The 23,446-nt window shown below is 50.8% G+C and overlaps 2 protein-coding genes and 1 long non-coding RNA gene across 5 annotated transcripts in view; 1 reads left to right on the top strand and 2 right to left on the bottom strand.

Annotated features, from left to right (window-relative positions):
- Nucleotides 1–1,148: 1,148 nt before the first annotated feature.
- Nucleotides 1,149–20,912, top strand: LOC139046165 (uncharacterized). The gene is made up of 3 exons (XR_011505808.1): nucleotides 1,149–1,285; nucleotides 1,418–1,597; nucleotides 20,777–20,912. It is a non-coding gene; the product is annotated as an uncharacterized lncRNA (long non-coding RNA).
- On the bottom strand, nucleotides 8,831–15,308 carry REEP2 (receptor accessory protein 2). 2 transcript variants are annotated; one of them, XM_014853824.3, is made up of 8 exons: nucleotides 14,928–15,308; nucleotides 12,980–13,052; nucleotides 12,613–12,689; nucleotides 11,271–11,391; nucleotides 10,893–11,006; nucleotides 10,392–10,539; nucleotides 10,165–10,295; nucleotides 8,831–10,079 (listed from the first exon to the last, which is right to left on the bottom strand). In XM_014853824.3, the coding sequence occupies exons 1-8, from the start codon at nucleotides 14,957–14,959 to the stop codon at nucleotides 10,011–10,013; spliced, it is 765 nt and encodes a 254-aa protein (XP_014709310.1). In that variant the 5' UTR covers nucleotides 14,960–15,308; the 3' UTR covers nucleotides 8,831–10,010. The 2 variants fall into 2 exon arrangements, with proteins under 2 accessions (XP_014709310.1, XP_014709311.1); XM_014853825.3 differs by having other exon boundaries at nucleotides 10,392–10,533; nucleotides 14,928–15,125.
- Nucleotides 16,875–23,446, bottom strand: part of KDM3B (lysine demethylase 3B) — a 55,956-nt gene continuing 49,384 nt past the window's right edge. For both annotated transcript variants that reach the window (XM_044780556.2, XM_044780560.2), the window contains 5 exons: nucleotides 22,900–23,019; nucleotides 21,272–21,411; nucleotides 20,846–21,022; nucleotides 20,210–20,344; nucleotides 16,875–18,307 (listed from right to left, as the gene is read on the bottom strand). In XM_044780556.2, coding sequence (XP_044636491.1) covers nucleotides 18,227–18,307; nucleotides 20,210–20,344; nucleotides 20,846–21,022; nucleotides 21,272–21,411; nucleotides 22,900–23,019 — 653 coding nt within the window. In that variant the 3' untranslated portion in view covers nucleotides 16,875–18,226. The remainder of the gene's footprint in view (nucleotides 18,308–20,209; nucleotides 20,345–20,845; nucleotides 21,023–21,271; nucleotides 21,412–22,899; nucleotides 23,020–23,446) is intronic.

The following is a 23,446-nucleotide window of genomic DNA, read 5'->3' on the forward strand; positions in this document are numbered from 1 at the left end:
GGAGGTGACGTTTATGCAAAGATATAAAGGATAAGAGGAAAGCAGTTCTGCTTAGAGGAGTGTGGTGGGGAGAGCATTCCAGGTAAAGGGGACAGTTGTGTAAAGGCCTCAGGATGGAAAGAGATGTGGCTACGATCAGTCTGGGGCCTCAGGCTCAGGTGTGAGCAGCAAGAAGTTTGAGGGCTAAGCTGTCCCCTCCACCTTCATCTGCCTTGTTCTGCCCTCTACAGTTCAGACAGAGGAGAAGCTGGCCTTCTCGATCCCACCCCGCTCCACGGTGTATGCCCCTGGAAGGCAGCTCCCACCCAGGGGCAGTGAGAGGAGCTGGCTCAAAGCCCCTGCACGCTCCCCAGACCTGCGCCCTGTTTGCCTTGAGGCAGCCAGTGAGAAGGAAGGCCTGAAACCCTGCTCCGTACTCAGGGTTGTGCTGCTGGCCTATCTTCTCAACAGCAGGGCTGGGGCATCTGAGTTATCCCCACTCTCCCCTGGTCTGTCTTTTGGCCAATGGCACACTTCTGTTTCCTGAGACTGGGGGGACAGGAAGGGAAGCAGACATGGTGACATCGGGCTCTCCTCCCAAGGAGCCAAATCTCAGTTTGGGCTCGTGAGCACCCAACTTGTGACCAATACCCCAGATGGGACAACTGGCCTGGGGCCTACAGGAAACCAGATGAGGAGTAAGGAAGGCTATGAGCCACTCCTGTACCCTGGCCTGGGTGCCCACGGGGCCTCAAGGGTTACTTAGGGATGAGTCTAAGACTCAGACCTTGCCTGCTAGGTGACTGGTGCCAGAAGCCCTGGGAGAGATGAGAGGCCCTCAGAGGGTCTGCAGGTCTGAGCTATCTACACTCAGATTTTCCTTGCAAACGGGAGAGGAGGAGGGGGCAGAGGTGAGAGCAGAACTGAGGTTGCCCGTGGCAGCTGAGGCTCCAGGAGAAACCAGTGGGAACTATCATGTCTTGGACACTTGGCCTGGGGTTGAGCGGGCTGCAGCTCTCAAAGGAAAACAAGCCCCATTTTCCATTGCCACTTCCTCTTCCCCAGCCCCGGGCTACGTCAGCACCCACATGTGCTGCTCAGATCGGTGGTTTGCCACTGCTGTGGCCAGCCCGGGGCTCAGGAAGTGACTCTCTCTTCATTCTGTCTGGGGCGCCTGTCACACTTTCCGATGGCTGATGGGCTCTGCAGGAAACATGGAGGGCCTGGCCTTCAATGGGTCTGGGGGCAGCTCTGCTCCCACCCTGAGGGGGGTCTTGAGGGGTGAGAAGAAACCTGAAGAGGCCAGGTATGGAGTGGGACAGAAGGTGCACTGAGAGAGTGGGGAGAAATGGAGACATCAAGAAATACAGGGGAGATAAAAGAGAGGAGCATCCCAGAGTGTCGGAGTTTGAAGCCGTCTCATCTACTCCAATTACAGATGAGGAAACAGCATGCCAGAGGAGACCCCTGAGTCCCAGGATAGGTGGAGAAGGGCCCATGCAGAGTGATGCTGAGGCCTGAGGCAGAGAGGGTCCCCTGGGCTCTGAAGAGGGTGCCTGGCATGTTCTGGACGAGATCCAGGGACCGCAGGGAAGAGACCATGGAGGATTTGGCCCAGGTACGGTCATCTGCCTGAGAGAGTTGGGCTGGGCTGCTGTCCTCAGAGTCTGCCTGAGGGGTCATGTGCCAGAGAGAGTTAGGTTGGGCCTGAAATGGAAGACCCTGAGGCATAATAACTTGGGGAGGTGGCACAGAGGGTCTGTTAAGGGAAGAGGGAGTGGGTAGAGGTAGATGAACACTTAAGTAGGGCTTCATGGGTCCTCTCTGCCCCAGAGTGCCCTGCAGATGCAGAAGAGGCTGCTGTCCTTGGTCATCTGTCCCTCTGCCCTGTGCTGGGTAGTCCCTCTCCCAGGCCCGAGGGTGGCAGGACCCTGGGCTTAGAGGACGATCCAGCCTGTGGTGACTGCTTTGCTCCCTCCACCCCCAGCTGAATGTGCAGCAAAGTCTGCTGCAGAAATCTCTGGAAGCTCATGGGCAGGCAGAGGGAGGGGAGCATTACATAAGAGCCCACTGATGTGCAGGAAGTCTCGAGCAGCCTTTAGATTAGAAAGGCAGTGTTCCCATCCAGCCCAGAAAGGCAGGAATAGCAACAGTGGTTATTTCTGGCCCCTCACCACCGCCCAGCGCCGGGGCTGCTCAGCTTCGTGGTGGGTGAGCTTCAATTCTGCAGACTTGGTGGGAGGGGGAGGGAGGGAGGAGGGGGCAGGCAGCCCCCAGGGTTGCCCCACTCTGGCACTGACCTCACCACCCCCTAAACACCAGGACACAGGGATCAGTAATGGTGCTTGTTTTGTATGATTTTCCTTAATCTCTAGATGCATTCTCTACCCCCACCCCCACCCCACCCCCAAGACACACTTGCAGTGTCACAGGTTCTGTGCTAAACGCTTGACAGGCATTTGTCCCCGCAATGCCTACGAAGTAGGTACCATTCTTACCTCCATTTCATTGATGAGGAAACAGGCTCAGAGAGGGCAGGAGACTTGCTCAAGGTCAAAGAGCTGGGCAATGGTGGAGCCAGGATTCCAGACAGTCTGGCCTCAGAACTCTCTGGCTAAATCCCAGCTCATACCGAGAACTGTTCTCTGGGGTCCCAGAATGAGTTGGACAAAGCTTTCGCCCTACAGGGGTTCTTGAGTCAAGCTGAATAGACATGTGAACAGATCATTTCAATTCATCCATTCAGCAATTATTTATCAAACATCTACTCTGCTCTAGGCATTAAAGATACAAAGAGGAGTAAGGGGATACACCTTTTGCAGTTCACAGCCTAGTGGGGGAAGACAGACAAGTTAACAAGCAATTACAACAGTGTGAGCCATGCTATTGTGGGGGAAGCATAGTGACGGTGGGAGCCCCTAATGTCGCTTCTACCCACTGAAGTGGTTCCTGGATAATCAGAGAGCCAACTCCTCACCATTTTTAAATAATTGCAGGAGGCTGGGTCGAGGAGGGCTAGGGGTGAGACCAGCCAGGAAGCCCTGCATTTGTCCCGGAGAGAGGGTGAGCTCTGGCTGCATCAGCACCAGCTAGCACAGAGGCTCCCTTCAGGGGCCTCCCCATCATAGGCAGAGAGCAAGAAAATCTGACACCCAAATTTACTGACAGGTAGCTCACCCAAAGGTGCATCCATTTCCCTTGGTACAGTGGCAATAGGGTAGTTGGAGAGGCTGGATGGAAAAGTCCTCTCTTTTTCCTCCTCCAACTGTCTCCCTGTCTACTCCACCGTATGGGAACCCTGTTTTAGGGCAGAGTCAAAATGAGCGACTGAAAAGGAAGCTGGTACCCAGAACCAAGAGGAAGAGCTTCCATCCAGATTATCACACTGACACGTGGTGATGAGAGGGAGGGAGCGTCAGCTCCGGTTCCGAGGAACATCTGCAGAGGGGTCTCTGCTTTGCTCTGGGCAGAGGCAGCCCTTCTGTTCCTATCAGTGGGCAGAGGGAGGGCATCTTTGGAACTTCTGGGACCCAGTTTACCTCTGGTGGAGCCACAGAGAGGTCCATCATGGCAGGATGATGGTCTCTTGAAGCTGACTTTGCACTCAGTGTCTGACTTTGGGCTCACTATCTTTTTAAAAAATTTATTGTGGTAAAATATACATAACATAAAATTTACCATTTTAACCATTTTTAAGCATGTGATTTGGTGTCATTTAGTACATTCACAATGTTGTGCAACCATCACCACTATTCATTTCCAGAACTTTTTCATCATCCCTAACAGAAACTCTGTATGCATAAATTAATAGTTCCCCGGCCTGCTCCCTCCCCTAGCCCCTGGTAACCTCTATTATAGTTTCTGTCCTATGAATTTGCCTATTCTAGGTACCTCATGTAACTGGAATCATAATGTTTGTCCTTTTGTGTCTGGCTTATTTCACTTAATATTTTCAAGGTTTATCCATTTTGTAGCATGTGTCAGAATTTCATCCATTTTTATGGCTGAATAATATTCCATTGTATGTATAGACCACATTGTGTTTATCCCTTCATCTGTTGATGGACATTTGGGTTGTTTATACCTTTTGACTACTGGGAATAATGCTGCTGTGAATATTAGTGGGCAAGTATCTTTTTGTGGGCTCTGTTTTTATTCATCATCCGTTCCAGTTATCACAAGAGGGATTAAAGTTAGATTTAAGAAAGACTTCCCGGTTTCCTACCACAGTGATCAAAGCAGCAGCTTCTCCCTCTTTGGATAGTTTTAATAACCAGAGTGTCCTCTGCCTCACCTAATCCCACCCCTGGACGGGGTCATGCCCGGAATGCTGCACTGGTCTAGGAAAGAGGCTTTGTAGGGCTCACTCTGGGGTCAAAGCTCTGGATGGTTTATTTCTAGGAGCTGGATGGTGAGGGTTTCATCGTTTTCTCTTGGGCCCTGGGTATGTTTGCCACTACTCCCCACCCCAGACCCAACTTTCTCCTTTCCCTGGCAACATCCAGGCTGTCTCCTTTTTCTCTCCCAGGCTAAATTGGGAGTGTGAAGCTGCTCTTCTTCTCATTTTAGCTTTTGAATTAAAGTGAGAACTGAATGTGGCTGGAAAGCTGACTCCCATCTGTGTGTGTGTGAGAGAGAAAAGGAGAGCAAGTGAGCATGAGCGCATGCAGGGGGAGTCAGAGCGAGGGGAGCTGATCTGGGCAGCTGCTATTTAGCACAGACACCATCCCTAGGTGCAGGCAAACAGCTCAGCAGAGAGACACTAAGGTTTGAAGGTTGGTGTTTTTCCAGGAGTGGAAGATGCTGCAGGGACATCATTCAACACTCCACAAAAATGTGCCGAGTGCTTATTGCATGCCAGGCCCCATACTAGATGTTGGGGAAACAGTGGTGAACCAGGTAGACCCACTGCCTGGGGAACATGTGTGCTGTCAGGGAGGAAAAATAGGATGCCCCGGGGGCTTGGACAGGGCAGGGTAGGGGAGTCACAGCAGGAGAACAAGAGTGCTTGGGCAGAAGGCACTGCACATGCAAAATTTGAAAATCTGGCTTCTGCAAAGGAGCCTGGCACTGGGTGATTTGGGCTCAAGAGGGCTCAAGAGCTTCCACCTCCTCCTCCTCTTCTCCCCACCCCTTCTTCCGGGGAGAACACCACCAGATGAGAGTGACTTGGGCCAGAGAAGTCTGCTCAGCTCTAAATAGCTGAGGTAGGGGCAGGGAAGCTGTAGGTCTCCTTCTGAGTTGCCACTCAGAAAGCTGGACGTGGCAGGTCCAAGATGGACATGGAACAGAGGAAACCGGATCTCAATCGCATCATAGGAGACAAGGTATCAAGAAGGGTCTCTGCTTGGTTTAGCTTACCCCATCCCTCCTGGGAGTGGGAGGGTGGGCTGGATGAGTCAGTCTTTGGGGGACCTTTCCTCTTCTTGGTTGATGGGAATGAATCATGATTCTGGCTGAGATGGGAACAGGTAGAAATCTTGGCAAAGAAAGACCCTCCGTTGGCAGAGACAGGAAAGAGCTCTCTGGGGGGCCATGCATTCTCTGTCAGCTTTTCAGTTCCCCAATGACAGGCACAGCTAAGGGATGCTGGTGTAAAACTCGCCATCAATATTTCAGGCAGCATTATTTATTGATCACTCATCTGGCTGGGACAAAAGGAGAGGGTAATTCATTAGAGATGCAGGGCTGGTGCGGTCAGTTTGGGGAAGAGGTCAGGGAAAGGTAGGTCATCGAGGAGCCCCAGCCCTGGCTCCTGCAAAACCACCTTGGGATTCCACGGATTGGGGATTAGGGTCTTTGTCTCCTTTTTTAACCCCACTGTACCCCACATGAAAATAAGGGAAGGGCAAGGGACAGGGAAACCTGGGGCAGGCTTGGGACCGCCCCTGTGGCCACCAAGGAGATCATATCCAGGGAATCCTGCAGCTGGGTGAGCTTCCCTCCCTCTGGGCCCAACCTGCCCCTCCCAAGTTCCCTGCTCCTTACCACCTCTTGGGTCCCTCTCCCTATCTGACCCTGAAATCAGCCCCAGCAGCCTCTCTAGATGCCATTTCAGAAGCCCAGATTGGGTCCCTTGGGCTGCAGCGTCCTCCCAGGGTCAGCTTGGCAATTTTCCCACTCCTAGGAGGGTGCCTGATTCTCACCCAAAGGGCATAACTTTCCTGTGGGTCTGACCATCTCTCCTGTGGGGAGTGGGCATGGGGTGGGCACACAGGCTGGGCTTAGGAAGCAATAGCTTGAGAATCCATAGCTATTGCTATCCATGGACTGTCCACCTGTAGGGTGCTTTCCTCGTGAACCTCCAACTCCAGGGAGTGGGGCATGAGAACCTTGCTCACCAGCCCTTAAGCAGACTGGCTGCAGGAAAGATTGTTCTCTGCAGGGGCCCGGGAATCCCACATTGGGAGGGAGCTGCGCCACCTTGTGGGCAGTTTCCTCCTTGCAGGCATCCCGCTCATCCATCGCTGCCTCCAGCGTGGATATGGGACAAGCTCTCAGGGAGAACCCAAATGGCTCTAAGACTTGAGGTGCCCTCCTCCTCTAGGCAGGCCTTCCCAGCTCAGAAGGGGAAAAACAGGGAATTTTGGAGGGAGATGATCATATACTGGCTGAGATATAAGGCAGCAGGGAAGCCAGCAGTCGCTATTGGCTTGGAAACAGTCTACCTATTATCCTGGATGCCACAGATATGGGAACCATGGCCCAGAGCCCCCAGAGCCCCTCCCTTCTTTGCCTCACCCCCCTTTCCTCCAGGCTGAGCAAGGCTGGGCTCAGCTCTGCTGATCAAGGAAGAGCTGGCACAGGCTGGGGCTGCTGGCTTTTCTCTGACGTCACGGCCTGGAAATCCCATTTTAAGCAGGTTCTCTGGGTGCGGGGCACACACAAGAAAAGGCGGGGGAGCCAGCTGAAGCAGTTCTAGGCCCAAGGCCGTTCTAGCCAGGGACCTCAGCCTTGGAGAGCTGCCCAGTGTCTCCAAGATGGGACACAGGGCTAGAACTCAGCCGTCACTCCAAAGCCAGTATCTCTCAATGTCCAGTGGGGACCCAGACAGCAATCAGGCTCCCTCCACGTAGCTATAGCCATATACCTCTGTTCTGGCATCTCTTCCCCACCCTCCTGACCTAGAGAGAGCTACGGAGGCAGAGGGGAGAGGGCAGGTGGCCCCAGGGAATGAGACAGCAAGGGCTCACCTAGACCCAGCTGCATTCCCCCAGCCTCCTCCCAGGAGCCTTTCCCCAGTTCTTTTTCTCACCTCCATCTCTTCTCTCCTCCCCTGCATCACAGGGGCCAGGCCCTGTGCCGAGTTCTAGGAGACTGAGTGTTTCCATGGCAACGGACCAATGAGCTTGGAAATCTGAGCATGTTCCTGTTGACACAGGGAAACCCAGACGTGCATGGAGAGCCTGGCAATGTGGAATCTGGCAGAGACCTCCTTAGCCACCGGTCCTTGTGGGTGCGAGTGTGTGTGTGTGTGTGTGTGTGTGTGTGTGATATGTAGCAAATGGGATTTAGGTTAGAGAGGGCCTAACCTGGTTTCCTGGCCATATGGTAGCTGCTAGCATGAGACTGCAGCATCTTACTCTCTGGAGATCTTTCTAGAACAAGGGAATCTCTCCCCTGAATTCTACCCTGACACTTCCCCTCCTCTCTGATAGAGAAAGGGGCCAATTTGCTCAGAGACCAACGGTGAAAGGCATGCCCTTCAGAGAGCTGTTGACTGGAGGATTCCAGGGAGGATGGAAAGAGCATTGCATACCCCACCTCCACTGGGAGCTTAGTTCAGGAGGTTCTGGGCCAGCTTGGCTCAAGTGTGGCGGGAGGATGTGCCCCTGTGATGCCAGGAAAGGGAGAGGAATGCCTGATGTAGGGGCATTTTGCCCACCTTGGGATTCAGAGCCTGGGGCTAGGTCCCCACACGCCCCTACCCATCCCATGCTCTGCTTCTTCCATTTTCCTTCCACAAGGCTGAGCTGCTGTTTCTCTGCTCCCGTCTCCCTCCCTCCTCCTTCCCTCGCTCTCTCCCCCCTCCCTCTCCTCTCTTTTCCTTTGTTCATCTCCTCAGATGCTGCCTCTGCTCCTCTGCCATCCTTTTCCTCCTCCTGGGTTCTGCCTTCCAGGGCCTCATCTCCAGTGAGTTGTGCCCCTTCTGGTGGCCTTGGCTCTACCTCCCAAGGGCTCCGACCTCATGCCCTGCAGCCTCCTCCTCTGTCCCTCCTCCAACCTAGCCTAGGAGCTCAGGGCTCGGTCTCTCCCTCCTTGGGCCCCATAAGCATGCCTCTTTGGCCCTAGCCTTTGCTTCCCTGTCTTCCTCTGTCTCCAGGGTTGGACATGAACCACGGGGGGCTGGTTCCCTATCTCTACCTCTTCCCCCAACCCACCCCTCTCCTCCTTTCAGAGTCTCTGGCTCACAGCTCCCCTCCAACATTTTTTAGCCTTTCTGGACTGTGGCCATACAATCCCCTAGCCCTGCCCAGCAGCCCCCATATACCATCCTCTCTTCCTTGGGGGCCTCTTCAGGGTCTTTGTCCCCAGAGCTTACACCTGGCACAGAAGGTCCAGTCGGGGAGGGGATCTCAGGGCAGGATTCTGAGGAACAAGACAACTTTTGAGGGTTGGGGCCCCTAGCCCTTCTTCAGTTCTGGCCCCTCTGGCTCTATCTTGAATCCCAAAACCATTTTCCCTGACTGAACCAGCTCAAGGCTATTTCTTACTTTGGAGATCAGAGCTCCTAGGGTTCAGAGTCTGACCTCTTCCCCTCTCTCTCCCACAGCTGGACCCTGCTTCTCACTTGAGGTCCTTCTCTCCTATGGACTGGTGGGGCAAGAACAAAGTACAAGGCTGAAATAAATGAGGTGCCAGAGTTTGGTTTATTGGCTCATCCAGTGCCAAAGGTCCAATGGGCACCCTCTTTCCATGGAATTGGGAGCCCCTTGGCTCCTAAATTTTTTTTCTTCACACATTCCTCCTGGCCCTGACTGAAGCCACGGCAGAAGCTGGGGCAGGGTGTGGGGCAAAGGCTGGGCTCTGACAGGGGTCTGCTCACAAGGGGCCCAATCTGCTTGGCACAGGAAGAGGACCCTGGGGGACAGGAGGATGGGTCCCCAGGTGAGGAGAAAAGAAGCTGGCTCAGCAGCGGCCTCTACAGGGGCCCTGAGGGTAAAGGAGATCAGCCCAGGGGCAGGGCAGGAATGGGAGGAGGCGAAAGGAGATTGAAGGCAGAGGAGGTGAGAGGCCCCTTGGAGTCCCTCTCTCTCATGGGCTGGGTCCTCTGAGGCTCAGAGACGGGGAGGGAGGGTTGAGAGGGGGAAAGGGCCAGCTGGCTAAGGGTGGGAGGAGGTCACTGCTAGAAGGAAAGTCCTTTACCCCAAATCCCCCAGCTCTAGACCCAGAAAGATACACAAATACACTCACTCACACACACCCCCTGGAACCCCACCTCTTTTGAGCAGGGACATGTAAAACAGAGCCCCACCCAATGCCCCCAGCTGCAGCTCTGGCCTGCCTGGCCATCCTGGTCATTTAAGCACACACTAAGCCCTTGTCCACCATTCACAGCTGTGGCCTGGAGCCTCTGCCCAGGTTCTCCGAGGCCTTCCCCACTCCCTCCCTCTTTCTCGGGTGCCTTCAGGCCAACTCTGCTCAATCTGGGCTGTGATGCCCCCCACCCCCGACCCAGGGAGCACAGGGCCAGGGAGCACAGGGCGGGCATGTTAGGACCTCAGAGAAGGGGATGGCCATGGTCTTCAGCAAGGCACTGGGTGGGTGGTGGCAGGGCTGGAGCGGGGAGAATAGCGGTTCAGGCTCTGAGGAGCCCCCACCTCCTTGGGTGGCTCAATCCTCAGCTCCTGGTCCAGCCTCTACCCTCAACTCCCACAGCAGGGCCTCCCTCCTCTTTTCTAAGCCCTTCCAGAGGAGTGGCCACTGGGCAGGCACTGGAAACAGCCATCGGAGGGGCCCTGGGGCCTGAGAAATGTGGGCTACTGGCACAGTGTGAAGCAGGGGCTCTGCAGCCTGTGGGGGTCAGGACCTCAAGCCGAGTCGCCCCCGCCAGAGGTCTTCTTCTTGGGCCGGGTCTTCAGCGTCTTGGAAGCCAGTGGCTGTGGGAAGGAGGGAGGAAGACAGAAGGCTCAGCTTGGAGCCACAAGCCCCTCCCCATTCCCAAGCTCTGGCCCGGGCTCTTACCTCTGCTTTGGGCACTTTTTTGATGGATTTGACCCTCTTAGGGGCCTTGTCCCCCATGTCATCCTCAGAGGTCTCTGTCCGAGGATCTGCCTGGCTTGTGCTAGACCTTAAATTCAGGGCAGCATCATCTCCTGGTTGAGGGGAGGAAAGAACAGGGGCCAGGTGTCTTTCCCACCTGGCCTCCTTGCCCTCGTGTCACCCTGCCCAGCCCCGGGCTCTGCCTGTACCTAAGTCCTCAATGGTGTCCAGGAGGCTGCCGGGGCTGGGTCGAAGGCGGCCTTCAGGTCCCTGCAGGGGCAGTGCATCCTCGTCCCGGATCAGGGTCAGGTCCTGCATGCTGAAGCTTCGGAGCTTCTCTGACAGCACCCCCTGGCCCTAGGGTTACCACCGCGCCGGAGAACCGGAGGAAGGGGCGGGGTGGAGATAGAGGTCACCAGAGAGCACTGGGCAGCTACGGCATTCAGTGATTTCCCCACTGCATCCTCACCCAGTTCTACAACAGCACTGACAGGCTGGGGCCATACTTTCCCTTTGGACAGATGAGGAAACTGTGGCTTGGAGGTGGAAGTCACTTAGCTGGAGGGTAGTAGAGCCAGGACTGCAACCCCAAGCTGCACAAGCCCCAAACTTTCACAGCCCTGAGGACAGGATGGCAGCAAAGGGGCATGGACAGGGGGATGAGATGAATAAGGTGGGGCTCTGGGCAACTGGGTCTGCCCCCATCTCACCTTGGCAGCAGCCGTGACTGCCGCATTGGCGGCCAGGTTCAGGCCTCTCTTGCCCACTCTCATCATGGTCTCATAGCTCTTGTCTCGGGCCTGTGTGATGTACTCGTCAATCTCCTGAGAGGTTGGAGGGGAAGGAAGGGGAGGTGAGGGCTGGGCTCTGATGGCCAGGCCCTGCCCTGCTCTTGTTCACACCTGGACAAAGGCACTGCCTGCTCCAGGAGGCCAGGCCCTGCCAGGTCACTTTAGGCTCTGGGTACCCACGGGGAGAGCCAGGAATGGATGTGGCTGCAGGCATAGGGTGCCGTGGCCTGGGGCAGGCTGGGAAGTGAGCTGAGGCGGGGGTGGGGGTCGGGGGGGTGGGCACGCGCGGGGGCAAACCTTCTCCTTGTTGGACAGTGTCGGGTGCACGAACTTGCGGTAGAGCACACTGGAGCCCTTGGTGTAAGGGGACAGCAGCCAAATCACGAAGGCGATCTTGAGCTCAAAGTAGAATGGGAACCTGTTGGGGGGACAGAGGCAAGTGGCAGAGCCCGGGATATGACCCTCTGCATGACCCTGGCCAGCCCCCAACCCCTTAGTGCACTAGGGTCCCCATGTAGCTCAGGAAACTGGTCATTTCTAATCTCAAGGGGGCTGGGAGGCTCAACTGAGACCCCGAGTGGGAAGGTGAGAAGAGACCCCGGCAGAAATTCCCCTCAGCAGCGGCTCTCCTCAGCCTCTTCTCTCTCAGAGTCCCAGCTCTCTCACGCTGAGAGAAGGCCCCACTCCTCTGTCCTGGGGTCAGCACCAAGGCGAGCTCCCTAACCTCCCAGGTGGACTCCTGGGTCCGTCCTCACTCTCTTCTCTTCCTGCCCTTCCTCCCATGAAGAAGACTGGGGCTTCTCCAACTGTGCTCTGAGTCCCCTCCCTCGCAGCTAGGACATGCCCCTTGCTTTTAAGGACTTTTCTCCATTCCCCACCAGGCTCCTTCTCCTCAAGCCACAAACTCCTTCAGGCAGGTCTCCTTACAAAGCCTTCATCAAAGCTCTCTCCTTTGCTCGTGTCAAGAAGCATCTGTACTCACTCTCCTCAATTTCTAACCCATCACTCTTTCCTAGTCTGACCCCACTCAACTTCCTCTGCTGAAACAATTTTCCTCAAAGGCCATAGGCCCTTGTCATCTACAAATGCAATGATCTTTTGTCTCTATCTCTCTGTAAAACTCTCTTCTCTTGACTTCCAATGTACTGTGCTGTTAGTCCTCTCTTCTAAAAGGCATTTTTAAAAGGCATTAAATAAACATTTTTGAGTTCCTGCTGTGAATATACAGAGGGTTAAGACATTTCCTGTCCTCAAAGTGCTCGCAAGTAGTACAGCAGTGCCTGGAAAATGCCTTTGAAATACAAGCATCCAAAGTTTACAGGGTTGAACCATATGCCTATTTTACAAATAGGGAAACTGAGGCCTAAATAGCTGCGACCTCCCCAAAGTCACAGTAAGTCTGGCAGCAGCAGGTTTCTTGAATCTATTGTGGTGCTTTGGCTGCCACCAGAAAAAATGTGGAGGTTATGTCTGTCCTTATTCTGATCAAGACAGGCCTGGATGTGGGTGGTGGCATCCAGGATCTCATGGAACTACGGGGGGGACTCCACCCTGGGTCTGAATCTTCTATTTTACTGGCTGGATAGAGAAAGTCAGAGGCCTGGACCCTGAGATGCAGGGAGGGGATGCTGGACCTCACCAGGAAAGCACGATATCCGTGAGTGTCTCAGCCGTGGTGAAGAAGGCAAAGACGATCCAGTACATCATCCATTTCACCTAAGGGTACAGAGGGCAGCATTGGCTGGGGCCTCGGGGGAACACCCAGGACCCCACCCCTGCCTGCCAACCATGCTGGAAGTGCTGTAGGGAAGAGACATTTAAGATCTCAACTTTGCCTGTGGATCACACCAGGGCTGGGGGAAAGGAACACACAGGAACCTCCTTTGGACCAGGGTCTCAGTGCTGACAGCACTGGTACAAAGTCACCCCCATCTGTAATGTGACCCACTATCCTCCCCTATCTCTGCCATGTGGGTTGGGTGGGAGATGAAGGGTCATACACTCACATATTCCTTCACGTTTTTTGTCTTCACGGCCTTGTAGGACGAATACGCTGGGTACAAGGTGCCAAAGATGAGCCTAGGGAGGCAGGCATGGTTACTGGGCCCCATGGCCAAGAGCCATGGCCTCTCCCTCCCAGCTCTGCATCAGTCCCTGGGTAGGTAAGGGGAGAAGGCACAGAACTCCACAGTGCTGCATCAGCTGGATTGATGAACTCAGGTCAGGGGTTAAGGTCAAAGCAGTCAATTCTCAAGTGATACACAAGCATGGAGGCCTCAGCCAGACAGGGTGATGCCCCTTCCCTCTCTGTTGTTCAGTTTTTCTCCAGCCCCTGAGGTAGAGAAAGACCCAGAGGCTAGAGGGTCCAATAAGGTCTCTTAAGCCATGATCCTTGGTTATGCACAAATATATCATGGGGAGTGGGGGTCTGGTCACTGCCGTGGGGATGTCTTCCTTCTCTAGACACTATGCCCATTCATACCCTTCTGCCTTTATTCCCTACCTCCTTATTTCAGAGCCAGGCTGGGTAGGGCCAGGTCTGCAAGGGAACCTGACACCACCTAACAGGGGACTCTACCTGGCACTCAGAGGCACCACTGTGGCCCTGAGGACCTGCCCTGGGAAGCACAGGGCATAAGGGCAGGAAGTCCTGGGAGGGGCAAAGAAATTTATTCCCCCATGTAAACACTCTTTGGATTAGGTGCAGGGGAGGGCCCTGAGCTCAAGGCCCTGGCTGGAGCGGGGGCTGGTGGTGACCCTGTTAGAGACCACATACAGGACACAGGTGAGAGAATGAGAGGAGAGAAGACTCATGCCCCTCAGGGAGCTCATCCAGACAAGAGGGAAAAGCCACTTTGAAGGCCACATGGAGACATGAGGCTCCTGGATTCCCTCTGGGGTGGCATCGGGGAGAGGAAGGAGAGAAACTGGTGGATCTAGAGGTAGCTGGACACAAGCACTTGAGAGCACTGAGAGGGAAGAAGGCAGCAGGGAGGGGATTCTGGGGTATCAGTCCCCCATAGAGAGAGCCAGGGTCCTGTGCTGGGGCAGGAGTTGGCTGAGGCCCACCTGGAGCCCCTGCCAGGCCCAGCCCCTTGAAAACATGTGGGTACTGCTTGTTCCCACATGGACGCACCTTATAGAGGCAGGATACTTCTGACTTGGCCTGTGAAGATGGGGTGGGGGACAGAATCCTCAAGGGCAAAGTCTGGGGTTGTGGGAGCAGGGTTCCCTCCTGGGGCCTGGGGGAGGTGGCAGGGACATAGCTCCATGGTGTAGCTGACAGCCTGGAATGAAGGACACCTAAAGCCCTCCCCTCCGTGGCTTTCACAATCCTAGGCTGAGCACACACATCCTCTCCTGGTTACCTCCCACATTTTGTCCTCCAAGCATCTCTGCTTCCAGATACCCAGATGTCCTTCCTGGGGGGCCTTCAGAGCATGTGCCCTTATCCTCAGTCTCCTGACAGTCAGTGGAAGAGGGAGGAGGGACCGGGCTCTTTGGGGAGGCCAAGGCTGCTGCCTATGGCCCTAAGCTATGGAATGAGGCCCTGCCTTACTCCCTACTCTTCCATTAGCTCTCTCCCCCGAGGGAGATGAGGGTCCAGGTCTGAGGAGCTCCTCCAGCCCCGATCTGCTAGGTGGGGGAAGGGACATGCCCGCCTCCCCTCATAAATCAGCCTCCAGGATAACGGAGGGCGAAGGAGCAGAGAAATTAAAAATAAAAGGGATAGGAAGCCAGGCCTGCCATGCTCCTCTGAATATTCTCCGCTCCAGTCCTGGGTCCCACACGTCCACGTCTCTGGGGACCCCAAATAGGGACGATGTGCCTTTAAGTGACTGTGCTGTGTCAAGTCACGGAGTGGTCCATCCCCAGCTTCAATACACCTCAGCTCCCATCCCTAGCCCCCCTCCCCCTCCCACCCCGGCCGCGCCCCGCCGCTGCCGCACTCACACCACCAAGCGAGAGATGATCCAGGACACCATGGCGGGGCCGGGCGGGGACCCGGCCCGGGCCGAGGATGCAGCTGCCGGAGGTCGAGCGGCAGCGGCAGCAGGAGGCAGCAGGAGCCGCAGTAGCAGCCGCAGCCGCCGCGGGGGCCGCGGAGCGCCGAGCCGCCGCCGTTAAAGGGGAGGTCCCTGCCGCAGCGGCGGACCGTGGGCGGTGGCGGCTCTTAAAGGGGAGGCCGTGGCGGCTGCGGCGCGCCCCCTGCACCTGCTGTCGCCGGGCATGCGCCTTTGACCCTCGGTGCCCTGCCTTCCTCTAATCGCTTGTTCAACTTTCTTGCGTTCCAAGCCCTGGGTTGAGGTCCTCAGACCTTCATGGTTCCATCCTGATATCCCAGCCCACATCAGTCTGAAAGGCCTAAAAATCCCTCGAGGAATACTAGTTGTGACTTATTGAGTGCTTACTGTGTGCCAGGCCCTGTGCTAAGAGCGTCACATGCATTATTTCAGTGAATCTTTACCACCATTCTATAAGGCAGGGGCTATAACTATCTTCATTTTGAAGATGAGGAAATGAGAAGCTTAGGGAGGTTCAATAATTTGCCAAGGGTTTCAGAAATTCTAAGTCATGCTGCTGAGATATGAACCCAGGAAGTTTAAACAGGCTACTTCTCCCAACTGCTGACTAGCAAATCCTCCTCCTCCATCACAGGCCCTGTAAAGAACCCGCCCCCCAACTCCTGAAGTCAAAGGTATAGCTGCACCTGTCCCACCCCACCCCTTTCCGACTATCACCAATCAACCCAGTTGGAAGAGGACCCACCCCCATCTGATTTGCTTTTTAGGTTGTCAGTTCCAAAGCTTCGCAGGGGAACAGAGCCTTGTTCTCAAAAGGTGGATACCCTGGGGCAGGGGAGTCAGATTCTCTTCAAACAGAGGGACTGGGAGAGGCCTGGGGTCCAGGTTGGAGATGGATCAGGGGCTCCAGTTCCACCCCCATCAGCAAGCACTGGCAGCAGTGGATGTCCTAATTCTGAAGACATTTATATCCAGAAAGTAGGCTAGCCTGCCTCTTGATTTTCACCAAAGCAACAAAGCTCCAACCTCTGCACCCACCCTTCCCCCATGCTTTCCTTTCCTGTCCCATTTCAAAGCTTCTGCATTCCTCTACCCTTTATGCCGAGGAGTAATCCTTTTGGTGATCACAGCATCAACTGTGCCCATCAGGCTGAAAGGACACGCTCAGAGTTCTGTATTTCAGTTACGGCCCTATTCAAACTCAGTATCCTTGAACCACACAATGGTCTATTTCCACCCTGATAATTGTATTTCCAGGCTCAAACACTTTGGAAGATGTTTTCCAACAGCCTCTAGAGAAGCAGCCTCTGATGACCCCTCTTGCTATTCTTTACAACTTCCTCTTCAAAAGGCCTTTTCTAATTGGAATGCAGTCTGTCCTCATCACCCCTAAAGCCACTTTAATTGCTGTCTGATAAACAAAAATAAATCCCATTTGGGTCTTCTGCCACCAACTCCGAGGTGGATCCAGGGCCATATGTTTCATACGTGGGCAGCCAGGCCTCCTGCTTTGAGGAACTCCAACATTCATTGCCCCAAACTTTGTTCAGGCCATCCCCCCATGGCCTTTTCCCCCCAGACTGCCTCAGGAAGGTGGGACCCCATCTTTCTCACTCCATTCACAGAGCATAAACTATGGAAAACCCATCTCTCTTCCCAAGTGGCCCCTTCCCTCACCTCCAAGCCCACAAACCACAATGACCTGGCACTTCCCTCTCCCAATTGGGCACAAATTCAGGAAGCAAAGCATAATAATTGGAGGCAGCAATGTAATGAAGATGTGAAAGTGAACCATCCTCCACCTCCAACCCCACCCTCAACCTGGCCTTGCTTTTTAGAATGGCTGGCACAGGAAAAATTTAGTCCACTCCAAACAGATTTGTTAGATTTTTAATAAGAACATGGAAATCCCAATCAGCCCTTCAACAAAATTAAAATACAGAAAGTGAAATTAAAAGTATTCTACAGTAAATGACTTTTATTAAAAAAAAAAAAAGTAACTGTGAACATATAAACAAGCCTGCAGGGCACTACAGTACAGCTGGAAAGAAGATAGATACATTTTCCAATGTACCTATGGGCCAATGAATTCCATCATTTTCAAATAAATTCTTAATAAAACTCCACTGAGTTGGAAAGTTTTACTGAAAATATTTCTGGACAAAAAACCCCCAAACCAAAAAGCCTGATGTAGGAAATCAAACTTTCCTTTGTATTTGGAACTTTAAGAGGAGTCCCAAGGGAACGCTGGTAGTAGGTGAAAATGGTTCCTGTAGTCACCAGTGTTTGTGTGTGTGGAATACACCACAGCTCAGACATGACAAAGTTCTTTCTCAGATGGCTGTTCCCTCAAGATAGGACTGAGATGGGGGTAGGGGGGTAACGGGGACTAAAAGAATCCTAAAAAGCCAATTCTTTTAAATTCTGCTTTGGCTGATTTTGTGCTATAATGGGCAGTTGACTTCTAAAAATCATATTTCTTCAAAGAGTTTTATCGAAAGGAAGACTAAATGTAATGTGCCTTTCCTCATAATCCAGGAAAACAACTGTGGTATTTCAAAAATTCTAAAAATATCTACTTTCATGAAATAGTAACTATTTCACTACAAACCTATTTTTCACTAAATACACACATTTCCTAATCCTGGAGCCTCCTGGGAAAAGCAGTGGGTTCTCCCTGGGTCCTATAAGACTCCAGTGTTCACGGGAAAGATTGTGGGGAATGGCTTCATCCCGTCTCCTGGGATGGGCTGTGTCAGAGGTCAAGTGCAGAATAACTGTCAGGCCTCCACCAGGCAGGTTTATGCAATTAGCCCCTACTTGTACCAGTTATGTGATTCCCCCTACTCCAAACACATTCCCACTTAACTAGGCACAAGAGAAAAAGAAAAGAAAGGTGTGCCCACATTCCTGGTTTCCACGAATCTCAAATCACGAGAATGTGCAGGAAAGCCCAGCGATGTTCAGGCAATGCAGAGTCCCAAAAGGCCACAGGATGGGGATGTGGCACCCTCGGCTTGGAGTCTCAAACTGTGTGTGTGAACAGTGACTTTCCTGTGTCAACCTTCAGTGTTGAGGCAGCGTAGAAAAGAGTGGCTGGAGAGTTTGTAATACTGACCACACTGGCTCCAAGTGAAGGCCTCTGCTCCAGCAGAGAACCCTGCCATTCCCTGTATGTGTTGTGAGTGAAAGACCTGCTTCACAGGGGAGTTTGGAATTTCTCCACACCTAAGACCTTGCCAGTTTGGATTCATGAGCCTTGAGGGTGCCAACAGCATCTTTCACTGCATGATAAATGATGTTCTTCACCTGGAGAGAGCAATCAGCACAGTCAGTTCATGGCAGCCCCATACTGTGTTCTGGAAACGAAAATGTATGTTCTACACTGACTATAATCCTACTGGTTAGTGAGGAAACCCTTCAACCAGGACTGCATGTTTCCCAAATCAATCCCAAAGATGATTTACAAGTCACGTAAGATATAAGATCTATATTTAAAAAAATGATTAAATCATTTGAAAGGTTATATGATCACCATCATCCATGTGCTTAGTGTGCTCAGCACTATTGCTAAGCTCTTTATGTGGACTTTCATTTAATCCTTACCATAATCCTATGAGGTAGAGTCTCTCATTCTCCCCACTTTACAGGTAAGAAACTGGGGAAACCAAGGTTCCATGGTTACGAATGCACTAAAACAATAGTGGGCAGGTAGGATTATTGGATATTCTTTCCCTTTGTGCTTAAATGCATTTTCCACTTTGTCTAAAAGGAACATATATTATGTGTGAAGTAGGAAGATATAGTAAAAATTATTAAAGTGAACAGTCTTATTAAAATAAAATGAACAAGCTAAAGACAGTTTTAAACCAAGATGGTGACTATTTCTGGGAAGGGAAAGTGAGGAGATGGAATGGGGAAGGGTACATAGAGACTTCAACAATGTATATGTTGTATATGTGTATATATATGATGCTTTATTCCTTAAACTGAGTGATGGACACACAAGTGCCCTTACGCTATTCTCTATTAAATTTTTTGTGTTTATTCAACAAATATTTAGTGAGTTCCCACTATGTGTCAGATATTGTGCTAGGGAAAAGCAGTGAATAAAACAGTAAAATCCCTGCCTTCATGAAGCTTAAATAGCTTACGTTCTAGCAGGGATACAAATAAACAGATAAAATACATGGTATGTTAGATGGTAAAAAATATACCAGAAAAAATAAAGCAGTGACAGAGGACTGGGAGTGCTGGAGGTGACATGTTAAAAGTAGAGACCTGATGGAGGTGGGGTCTGAAATATGTGTACTTGAATATCTCCACTATATCTATAATATCAATGTTATCTATTTATCAATGTGATTGTACTTTGTATAACAACTTTAATAATTTTCAAAAAGGAATAGCAAAACAGATCAGACTCAGGGTTTAAGGTGATTTAATCTACCAGCAGCCAAGAAAAATCTACAACCGCATTGGTCACTGACCAAAGAAGACACACCTGAGTCACAGGCATGATGGAGGAAAACAGGCCACAAGTGAGAGGCTGGAAGAGTATATATTTATACTGCTGAAGTTCTGCCTGGGGAATCATGCTTCCTTATTCTTTTTCTTTTTATGCCACCTAAAGCACCCAAGTGTATTAACAATGAAATTCTGCCCTTAAAGTTGCAATCCATTTCGGGAGCAGAGGAAAACCTAATCTGATTGTCCAGCTTAGATCTATAAGGGGGGAACAATCCTCACCCTGTGAGTACAATTCTTAGGGCATGGATTGCAGTCTCTAGGAGGGATCTAAGGAATTGAGTCTGCACAGAAATGTGCTGTCAGGAGCAGCTTGGGGGAAATACCCCTTCTCAGAAACATGCTTTAGCACATACTGCCACAGTGCTTTTCCCAGTGACTGGGAAAGTCAGCCTAGTCAGTTACTGACACTGACACACTGTATCTCCCAGGGGCAGAGAAATAGAAGACTGTCCGTGGAAATGAATAGGTTAAAAGATGAGTATTCTCTAAAGGCAACCTGAAGGGGATTGATTAAATACCTCCTGGTATGGAAGGACTCCATACCCCCAGACATGGTTCCCTTAGTCACCTTTCCACAGCATACTGCCCAGAGAATACCCTCAGAAAGCAGAATGTGCCTCCTGTGTAGGTAGCTGAGTAGGAGAAGAGAAAACAGAATGGGGGGAAGGAGGAGTTAGTTACCTGCAGTTTATCCTCATGGTTTGTGTGAGTGTTAGAGAGATGCCTGAATTCCTGCGTCAGGCGGAAACAGTGCTTTACATGTTCTGGAGATACAAAGTCTTCTGCTACTTTTATGCAACTGTATAAATTGTGCACCTGGGAGGGGAAAAAAGTACAGAGGGAAAACATCAGGCATTAGAGATTCAATAACACATGGAAAATGTCCATGATATATTTAAAATTTAAAAAAGCTTCAAAAATAATACTCCTTTTTTATAAAAACAAATGCAGAAAAACTCTAAGTATAAATTTATAAATAAAAATGTTAGTATTCGCACAGAAAGGGACCTGGAAAAATCTATCCCAAACTGTTAACAGTCGGCTACCTTTACAGAAGGAGGACGAGGGGATTGAAAGGGATATGGCACAGGTAGCTGGGCTGAGACTTTCACTTTTTCTTTAACAGGCTCCATTGTTCAAAAATTTTTAAATGAGCATTTAAAATTATGTAGAAGAAAATTAAAAAGCAAAAATAAGTTGCAGTTTAAGCGCAATCAGTCTAATCCAGCCATTTATATCTATTGCCAGATTAGCAAGAAAATCAGAAAAATGGAAGCCCATGGAACTGTGGAGCCCAACTCCCAAATTGGAACCCACCTGGTGAGGGGCTCCAGCAGGTATGAAGACAGCATCTCCCAGGAACTGAACGATGGCCCAGCCTTGCACACCATACTCCTCATAGAGTCGCTTACGGAGAGTCTGGTCCAGGTACCAACTTTGGTCATGAATTGGGTCATGATCAGGGGGATTTTCTTGGCCTTGCTCTTCTCCAACCTGAAGTCATGACCAAAACCCAAAGATGGAAAAATCAATAAATACATAACAATAATTAACAGCATAAATCCAAATTGCAGCAGCACAATGTCCCTAGTGGGCCAAAGCTTCTGCTTTATTCTAGTCAAAATCCTCTAAGTGTGAATTCAGGTCTTTGGGGCATTTTGACAAGAGGTACAGGTCTTTAATACCAAGGGACTCCACATAAGAAATCCTAGGCAGGCTGTCTCAGCACCCCCAGAGGCATACCTTTCGGAGTAGCTCCCGGATCTTCTCTGCATCCTTGGCTGCATAGATGTGCCACAAAGCACCAGGCTTCTCCTTTCCGTCGTGAATCCTCTGCTTTGTCACCTCATCAGCATCTCCCTCGTCAATTGTCTTGAGTACCTCTGAAAAGAGCAAAATGACACATTTCAATGAACCAGTCATTTCAGAACCTGCAAGTGAAGCAAAATATCCAATTCAAACAAGTTTAGTCTCCACTATTCTCCATCTCTCTGGAGTAATAAGATAAAATCAAAGAATCAAAACTCATATTGGTCTAAGCTTCCTATACACAGGAAGCATAACACTAAATCTTCCTTACTTAATAGAGACTCAGCATTTTTTGGAGGTATAGTTTTCCTTTAAAACATATTTCTTCCTGAAACTGTGTAGTCATACCTTATGTTTAAATTGTAGGTTATTTCCTGCTCTAAGTAGATGGACTCTATGTACTTTCTCAAGACCTCTTCAACTCTAGAATTCTATAGATTTAAGGCCACAAAGCATAAAGCTTCTTTGGCAAGTTAAGATAGCTGGCTTCTAATGCTTGTTTGTTACAGTCCCTTAAAAGACAACATAATGGAAGGATCTGCAGGTGTGCAGCATCAAAAGCAAATATGTGGTAGGAAATATACCAAAGTAATGACATTAATTATCCCTGAATCTTGAGATTTTGAGTTTTCGTCTTCATTGTTTTATTTCTTATTTTTTTAAAGATTGGCACCTGAGCTAATATCTGTTGCCAATCCTTTTCTTCTTTGTCTTTGTCTTCTTCTTCTCCCCAAAGCCCCCCAGCACATAGTTGTATATTCTAGTTGCAGGTTCTTCTGGTTGTGTTATGTGGGATACCGCCTCAGCATGGCTTATGAACGGTGCCATGTCGGTGCCCAGAATCTGAACAGGTGAAACCATGGGCTGCCGAAGCAGAGTGCATGAACTTAACCACCTGGCCACGGGACCAGTCCCTTATTTTCTTCTTTAAAATTGTCTAGGTCAGGGCCCAGGGTTTCACCGGTTTGGATCCTGGGCATGGACCTAGCACTGCTCATCAAGCCATGCTGAGGTGGAGTCCCACATAGCAGAGCCAGAAGGACCTACAACTAGAATATACAACTATGTACTGGGGGGCTTTGGGGAGAAGAATAAGAAAGAGAAGAAAAAAAATTGTCTGTTTTCTAAAACTTTCATAATTAACACATATTAATTTCACACTGAGAGATGGCAGGGAGAGCAAATGCAGCAAAATATCATTTTTATGGTTCCTTTCTGTGCAAGTGACCTGGCTCTGCCCTCTGTCACCCCACAGCTAATCTGGCTGATGGACCAAGTAGGCCAGTTTGCCCTTTCTTCGAGCCTCTTTGTGAGGCTACACACTCAGTGGAAAACAGCAGCATTCCCATAAAGAGAATAATTCTGGTCAAAGATACACAAGTAGCACTCTTCTCTGCTAGAACCTCCCTTTGTCTAGCAACATCTACTGGGCACCTACTATGCATCAGGCCTGGTTGAGATTTAAGGACAAGCCACTGGCCTTGGCTGAGGAAGAAGATACCTAATTCTACTCCTGAGGCCAAGCCTTACCAACCTGAAGCAGTGGGTTCTAGGAATCGTACCTTCATCATGAGCACCCTCCCCGATGGGGATCCCAACATACACCATCACATTAACTGCATCAGACACATCTAAGTGAAGATTTGTTGTGCCAACTCTTCTGTCTTCTGCTGTTATCAAGCCTGAAGGTAAAAGGAAGATATGAAAGGTGAAAGGGCAATATTCTGAAGAATCCATGGAGACCCTACAAGTGAAAAAATACTCAAAGATGTTCTTAAATGAGTAACATTGAGAGAGTGAAGTGTATCTGTTTATCAAGAAATCATTCTCCTCATCTCTTTTCTAGTGTTTTAAGGCTGTTTTCTAGCTCAGTTGACACTATTATTAGCTTTGGCCATTGAACCAATTCCACTCTCTAAAAATGACCTCTTCTTCAAAAGCAAAACAGATATGGACATTAGTGTCTTTCAAATAAAGCTTGGTTTTCACAGTGATGTAGGACATTATTGTGACTTCACAAAGAGCTGGCTCGGTAGCATGGCACTCAGACTTCTTCACTTTTTTTTTTTTTTTGAGGAAGATTAGCTCTGAGCTAATATCTGCTGCCAA

The sequence above is a fragment of the Equus asinus genome, chromosome 9, assembly GCF_041296235.1.
Source record: "Equus asinus isolate D_3611 breed Donkey chromosome 9, EquAss-T2T_v2, whole genome shotgun sequence".
NCBI lineage: Eukaryota > Metazoa > Chordata > Mammalia > Perissodactyla > Equidae > Equus > Equus asinus.

Coding starts and splice junctions, on each gene's coding strand:
- REEP2 (XM_014853824.3), bottom strand. CDS start 14,959: ATGGTGTCCTGGATCATCTCTCGCTTGGTGGT. Junction 11,007..11,270: donor CACTGTCCAACAAGGAGAAG/GTTTGCCCCCGC, acceptor CCAACCTCTCAG/GAGATTGACGAGTACATCAC. Junction 10,540..10,892: donor CAGTCACGGCTGCTGCCAAG/GTGAGATGGGGG, acceptor TGGTAACCCTAG/GGCCAGGGGGTGCTGTCAGA.